Source organism: Lepidochelys kempii, chromosome 8 (assembly GCF_965140285.1).
Source record: "Lepidochelys kempii isolate rLepKem1 chromosome 8, rLepKem1.hap1, whole genome shotgun sequence".
Taxonomy (NCBI): Eukaryota; Metazoa; Chordata; order Testudines; family Cheloniidae; genus Lepidochelys; species Lepidochelys kempii.
Genome location: NC_136387.1, coordinates 1,445,731 through 1,452,210, shown reverse-complemented (window position 1 = coordinate 1,452,210; position 6,480 = coordinate 1,445,731). Strand labels below are relative to the sequence as shown.

Here is a 6,480-nt window from a genome sequence, read left to right as displayed (position 1 = left end):
CTCCCCCACTCCACACACACCATGTGGTTGGGGGGAGGTGGAACGGCTGCGCTGCGGGGGTGCAGGGAGCGCAGTGGGGCAGGGCTGGGGGGGTGCAGGGAGCGCAGGGGGGCAGGGCTGGGGGGGTGCAGGGAGCGCAGGGGGGCTGCGCTGCGGGGGTGCAGGGAGCGCAGGGGGGCAGGGAGCGCAGGGGGCCTGCGCTGCGGAGGTGCAGGGAGTGCAGGGGGGCTGCGCTGCGGGGGTGCAGGGAGCGCAGGGGGGCAGGGCTGGGGTGTGCAGGGAGCGCAGGGAAAGGGGGCTGCAGCAGAGGCAGGGATAACCCACAGGCTTGGCCCTTGTGCAGCCCCCCGCGTTCCCCGGGTGTGACTCAGACAGGGCAGCTCGGGGGAGCAAGTGGCCCCTGGTGCCCGCACCCCCAGATGCAGGTGGCACCTGGGCCGGGGCAGCTTGTCCTTCTGCTCAACCCAGGCCCTTTATCCAATGATCCAAAGCAGCCAGGATCCCTGCCCCCCCTGCTTGGGGCTGGAGCGATGCTTGGGAAATCAGACCCAGGGTCCCACACTGCACAGCCCTGGGGGTAGGAGAGACCCCGCTACCTCCTCGTGGGTGGCCATGAACTGCAGCCAGGGCCCTGGGAGCCTCTGACAGCCCAGACCTCCCACGGCTGTGATTACAATAATCCCAGGGGGCCAAACCTGGAGACCGTCTCCTTGGCCCGGCGTAGGGTGGGGAAGGCTCCCTTGCAGGACAGGATGCACTGGCAGCCCCCAGCTGGGGGGAAGACAAGATCTCTCTCTCTCTCTCTGCCATTGGCAGAGCACCCATCGCCACAGCATCTGGGCTGCCCCAGCCCTCACGACACCTCCTGCCCTGTGGCCCTGGCCTTGGGATTTCCCCCCTCTGCCAGCAGATTTTGCTTCATCTCCCTGTGACGCTCCCAGGGGGCACAAAGTCCCTGCCAGCTGAGAAAGCGGGCCGGGCAGGGGTGAGACCGCGGGGAGGGCTGGCTGCCCCTGCCCCCCAGGCAGCTGGGCCTTTAAGAGTCTGGGTTCCAGATAAAAGGAGCTTTGCAGGGGGTGGGTCCTACTCTGGGAAGATGGCTGCAGCTGAGATGGTGAGTTGCACCATGGCTGCCTGGCTGCTCTGAGCCCCGCCTGGAGCTCCCCCTCCAGCCTGAGGTGCCAGCCCCCCATGGCACTTGTGTGGAGCCAGAGCCCTGGCCCTGCAATGTTCCAGGGAGACCCCTAGCAGCCTGTTTAATGTGCCCTGTTGTGGGGGTGGCAGGGAGAGGCCTGGCTGGAGGGGGCCTGGATCTGGGGTGGGCTGGTGTTCCCCTGACACTAGCCCACATGTTCCTGCCCTGGTGCTGGGAGGCGTGACTCTGCCAGCTCCCTGGGGGCCTGGGCAGGCTGCTCCCTGCCATGTGCTCTGCCCAGGGCTGTGCCAGGCCCTGGGTTAAAGGGTCTTGGCACGTGCACGCCTCAGATGGCTGCGGGCAGGGTGATGGCACCGGTGTGGCTGGAGGAGAGGGGGGACTGGCTTGACACACCAGCCCTGGGCAGGCTCTGCCTGGGGGCATGTCCCAGCCCTGCAGCGGCAGTGCTGGGGGGCAGTGCAGTGGAGGGAGGTGCTGCGCTAGCTGTGGGGCTGAGGCTGTGGAGAGGACAGCAAGCAGCGACCTCTGCTCATGTGCCAGGCCCTTTGCCCTGCCGTGCTGCCGTGCCCTGGGAGGCTGCAGAACCGCTCTGGGTGCTGGAGGCCTGGAGCCTGGCTCCTGCCCTGGGGACGCCAGGGAGTCCCTGTCTCAGGGCACCTGGGGCCCTGGCAACCATGTGGTTAGTCTCTGGGCATGGGGCACCCAGCGCTTGTGGGGCTGGACCTGGGGTGCGGCTGGCTTGGTTACTCACGGGGCTCCACTCGCCCACCCTCTGGGGTCCCCGCGAAGCCATCCCTGCCCTCCAGAGTCTGCCATGCCCGTGTGCCCAGCCCTGTGCCTTACGCCAGTCTGTGCAGGGGGGCGCGCTGCATCGGCGAGAGGATCAGAGACGGCGAAAGGCCCAGAGGGAGGCGCTCGCTGCTGAAATCTGGGACAAGCACCCCCTGCAGAACAGGTATCGGCTGGCCTGGGTGGGGGGGGGCTGCACCTTGTGCGGGGGGGCTCCCCAGTCCCTGGCACTCCCCTGAATTCCTGCCTGCTGTCCCCCACCCCACATGGCTCCCTCCTCCAGCTGCTCTGTGCTGCTGCTCCCCTGGGTGCTGTGGTGAAACGCCCATGCTGGGGCTAGGCTGGTGAGGGGCCCCAGGGGTGCCCTGCCCCACGGAGGGGCTGTGAGCCTCTGGTGCTTGCCCGTAGCCGCAGAGTGGGGGGTAGAGGTGGCTCTGATTGCCAGGTGGAAGCCCCTCTCAGACACCCCCAGCTTAGAGGAAAGGCCATGTGGGGTCCTGGACTTCAGAGGGGTCATGGAGTCTGATCATCCCATCTGACCCCTGTGTCACTGGCCCCCAGCACCCCCCTGCCCCCAACAACCGACAGGAGGCCAATCTCCCAGACCGCAGCAGGCGGGACAGGGACGGACGAGGGGCAGGGCACCAGGGACTGAGCCCTGCAATGGCAGGGAGAGGGTTAAGTGGGAGACGACCCCCCCCCAGATAATCCTGGTGAGTGACCCGCACCCAGCACTGCAGAGGGAGGAGCCCGGGGGGGGGTGTGTCACTGCCAGTCTGACCTGGGGAAATTCCTCCCCGACCCCACCCCTGGTGATCAGTCAGAGCAGCCAGCCAAGCTGGGCCCTTGTGGTGGGAGTGGGGCCGGGGACAGACCTGTCAGTGAAGGGGGGCGACTTGGGTTTGGTTATATTGGCTTGGGGGGGGCTGGTAGAGTGAGGGGGGTGGCAGAGGGCTGCCTGGCTGGGTGGCCAGAGTTAGTGTGGCAGGGGTGGCTGTGGGGGGGGCCGGGGGGGCACAGGGGTGCGTGGCGGGGGCGGGCTGACCAGCGTGGGGGGCCGGGTGGGCACAGGGGTGCGTGGCGGGGGCGGGCTGACCAGCGTGGGGGGCCGGGTGGGCACAGGGGTGCGTGGCGGGGGCGGGCTGACCAGCGTGGGGGGCCGGGTGGGCACAGGGGTGCGTGGCGGGGGCGGGCTGACCAGCGTGGGGGGCCGGGTGGGCACAGGGGTGCGTGGCGGGGGCGGGCTGACCAGCGTGGGGGGCCGGGTGGGCACAGGGGTGCGTGGCGGGGGCGGGCTGACCAGCGTGGGGGGCCGGGTGGGCACAGGGGTGCGTGGCAGGCTGGCCGCGTGGGGGGCCGGGTGGGCACAGGGGTGTGTGGCGGGGCGGGCTGGCCAGCACGGGGGTGTCCGACCGATGTCCGCTCTCTGCTGCGTGTGGCTGTAACCGGCCCTGCCCCTCCCTCCAGGTGGGCTCTCTGGTTTTTCAAGAATGACAAGAGCAAGACGTGGCAGGCGAACCTGCGTCTGGTCACCAAGTTCAGCACCGCGGAGGATTTCTGGGCGTGAGTCCCCCTCGGGTCCCTGCTGCTGGGGCGGGGTTGCTTCAACTTCTGCAGAGGGATCTTGGGGGCTCCCCTGTCTGAGCGGGGCGACCGCCCCCTGTGTGAGGCCCTCATGGGCAGGAGGGTCAGACTGCAGGCATGGGAATGAGGCAGCTGGAGCAGGGGTCGGGGCTGGCACTGACGGGCTCATGCCCCCAGCCCTGGCCTCTCCCCTGGTGTCTGCATGGGAACTTCGCTCCCGTCTGTGCCCGGGGCTCAGCAGAGGGGGTTGGGGTTCAGTGTCTCTGACCCACGGGGGGAGGGTGTTCACCCCTCTGGGCCCCAGGTGGTGGTGTGCGGGGCGGGGGTCCTAGGGGCTTTGGGGGGCTGCTGCACCAGGTTCTTCTGTCCAGCCACTAACCGGCTCGTCGTCTCCGCACCGGCTCGTCGTCTCCGCACCGGCTCGTCGTCTCCGCACCGGCTCGTCGTCTCCGCACCGGCTCGTCGTCTCCGCAGGCTGTACAGCCACATCCAGCTGGCCAGCAAGCTCACGTCAGGCTGCGACTACTCCCTCTTCAAGGTAGGCCTCTGCCCTCCCGCAGTGCCCATCCTCGCGGCCAGGGGCACCCAGGGGTGCCAAAGAGCCAGCTGGCCCCCGGGGGTGGGAGCTCGCTGGGTCTGTCTGTGCGCCAGGGCTCCGGCGGGCGCTTGGCCCTGCCCAGTCCGAGGGATCTCGCCCGGCTGCCCGTGGGGGGTGAGGCAAGCTGAGGGGCTGGTCTCGGCCCCTCTGGGGCGGGGGCAGCGTGACCCCGCGGGGAGGGGCTCAGGGTGCGGGAGAGGCTGTCAGGAAGGCTGGGGGTGATTTTGGGGAAGGCTGGCAGCTGCCTGCGCCCCTTGACTCGGCACCTCCCTGGCCCAGGACGGGATCGAGCCCATGTGGGAAGACAACCGGAACAAGCGGGGTGGGCGCTGGCTTATCACGCTGGCCAAGCAGCAGAGACACACGGAGCTGGACCGCTTCTGGCTGGAGACGGTGAGAGCGAGTCGCAGCCCTGCAGCCTCCCACCCCTTGTGCCCCCATCCGGCAGCTGGGCTGGGTGGGTTCTAGGCCCCCCTCTCTGCCCTAACCCTGGGGCTGGGCCCCAGGGCTCCGCTGTCCCTCAGACAAGTCCCAGCGAGGGGACCCCTCTGCACCGGGGGGTGGAGGGTTGGATACCAGCCACAGCTTCCCCCGGTGGGGCAGGAATCCTTGGCAGCTCCCCACATTCAGCCCTTCAGGGGCCTCTCGGATCCAGTGCACCCGGCTTCTCCCATGGGGGGCCTAGGGGGCTGCCGGTTTGAGCCAGCAGCTTCCTCCTTGCCATGGGGCAGAGTAACAGCTCCTCAAGGGTGTCGCGCTGCCCGGCCTGGGGGATGGGTGCTGGCCTCCCCCCCCCCGCCCCGGGAGCAGGTGCCGCAGACCCATGGTGACCCAGGGGACTCCCCCCGTGCACAGCTGCTGTGCCTGATCGGCGAGACGTTCAGCCCCTACAGCGAGGACATCTGTGGGGCCGTCATCAACATCCGGGCCAAGGGGGACAAGATCGCAATCTGGACCCGAGAGGCAGAGAACCGGGACGGGGTCACCCACATTGGGTAAGGTGGCTCCGATGGCTCTGTCGGGGGGGGAGGGGAGGGCTGGGCACAGTGCTCCCCAAATGCCCCTTGCTAGGCAGGCCACGGCCCCCAGAACCACGGGCCGGGCATGGGACTCTGCAGGCCTGGCGCCGAGCTGGGGTCAGCCTGGAGGCCGCTGGGAGCTCCCTGCTGGCACTGGGTGCTGTTCTGCGTTAGTACCGCTGGGACCCGGCCCTGCGGCTCCCGGGGCTGAGGGGGGCCCTGCAGCCGGGATTCCCAGGGGGCGTGGGGGTGGGCAGGCCGGAACCCAAGAGCGTGCTCTCTCCCCAGGCGGGTGTACAAGGAGCGCCTGGGGCTGTCCCACAAGGTGGTGATCGGGTACCAGGCCCACGCGGACACGGCCACCAAGAGCGGCTCCCTCACCAAGAACAAGTTTGTGGTGTGAGTGCCAGGCTGGGCTCCTGGGACTGCCGGCCGCACCCCACCCGGGGGGAGGTTGAGGCGGGGGCCTTCCCCTGGCGGGCTGGGCTGGCACGGGATGGGGGAGGGCTTTGCCTGCGGTGGGAAGCGAGATGTAAATTCCCACAATGCAAGTGCTGCATCCAACCACTGACTCTGTGTCTGCCTGCGGGGTCGGGGGGCTCACTGCTGGGCCTCGCGCCCCCACCCGCCAGCACCCAGCCGTGCAGGCCAGGGCAGGCCTGGGCCAGCTCCAGCAGAGGAGGCTTTGGGAGCACGGAGGGGAGGGTGCAAGTGAGCTCCAGCACTGAAGACACCTGAGCAGGTGCCCACTGGTGCAGGTGCCTAGAGGGGAGGCTATGCCCACCTGACATGGAGAGTGGATGTGCCCCCCGGCGGTGCCTAGGGTCCAGCCCCCCTGCTGCTACCAGCCAGTACCCCCTGCTGCAGCCCTGCCCACTTCTGTCCCCTGCCCAGGGGGCTGGGCACCAGTGCTGGCCCTGGGGAGAGCAGTGCCCACGACCCGCTGCTGAGCAGCCTGGCGCAGGGGGAGCTGCCCCACAGGGCTCTCCTCTCTCTCTCAGCTCCTGCTGCAGCAGGAGTGTGTGTGTGGGAGGGAGGGGCGGCCCCACGCTGCATGACAGGGACAGTCCCGCCAGGCTCCTGCTCCTTCAGGCCATGGGAGGGGACAGAGCAACAGGGCCACCTTCTCCATGCCGTGCCCGGCCCCACCCTGGTGGTTCCTGTGGGGTGCCTGCTGCTGGGCTTCCCTGGGTGCTGCGGGGGGGTCGCAGAGCACCCAGCTCCACTCCAGGCTCTGCTTTGGGGGCACCTGGCTTGGCTCTGGACGGGCCCAGCTGAGCCCTGGCAGCCTGTCCTCTGCTGCCTCTGGGCAGTGCTGACCCGGCAGCTGGGTG

General features: G+C 69.2%; 1 protein-coding gene across 3 annotated transcripts; it reads left to right on the top strand.

Moving 5' to 3' along the window:
* Positions 1 to 1,086: 1,086 nt before the first annotated feature.
* EIF4E1B (eukaryotic translation initiation factor 4E family member 1B) lies at positions 1,087 to 5,644 on the top strand. 3 transcript variants are annotated; one of them, XM_073355154.2, is made up of 7 exons: positions 1,087 to 1,114; positions 2,005 to 2,111; positions 3,413 to 3,508; positions 4,004 to 4,067; positions 4,407 to 4,520; positions 4,983 to 5,122; positions 5,435 to 5,644. In XM_073355154.2, exons 1-7 carry the CDS (start codon positions 1,097 to 1,099, stop codon positions 5,547 to 5,549), a joined length of 654 nt encoding a protein of 217 aa, XP_073211255.1. In that variant the 5' UTR covers positions 1,087 to 1,096; the 3' UTR covers positions 5,550 to 5,644. The 3 variants fall into 3 exon arrangements, with proteins under 3 accessions (XP_073211255.1, XP_073211252.1, XP_073211253.1); XM_073355151.2 differs by lacking the exon at positions 1,087 to 1,114 and having other exon boundaries at positions 1,467 to 2,111; XM_073355152.2 differs by lacking the exons at positions 1,087 to 1,114; positions 4,407 to 4,520 and having other exon boundaries at positions 1,467 to 2,111.
* The last annotated feature ends 836 nt before the right edge of the window (positions 5,645 to 6,480 follow it).

Excerpts from the sequence above, each read along its gene's own strand:
- EIF4E1B (XM_073355151.2), top strand. The coding sequence starts at position 1,486 with ATGGCTGCGGGCAGGGTGATGGCACCGGTGTGGCTGGAGGAGAGGGGG. Across the intron at positions 4,068-4,406 it reads GCGACTACTCCCTCTTCAAG|GACGGGATCGAGCCCATGTG; the intron begins GTAGGCCTCTGC and ends TCCCTGGCCCAG. Across the intron at positions 5,123-5,434 it reads GACGGGGTCACCCACATTGG|GCGGGTGTACAAGGAGCGCC; the intron begins GTAAGGTGGCTC and ends CTCTCTCCCCAG.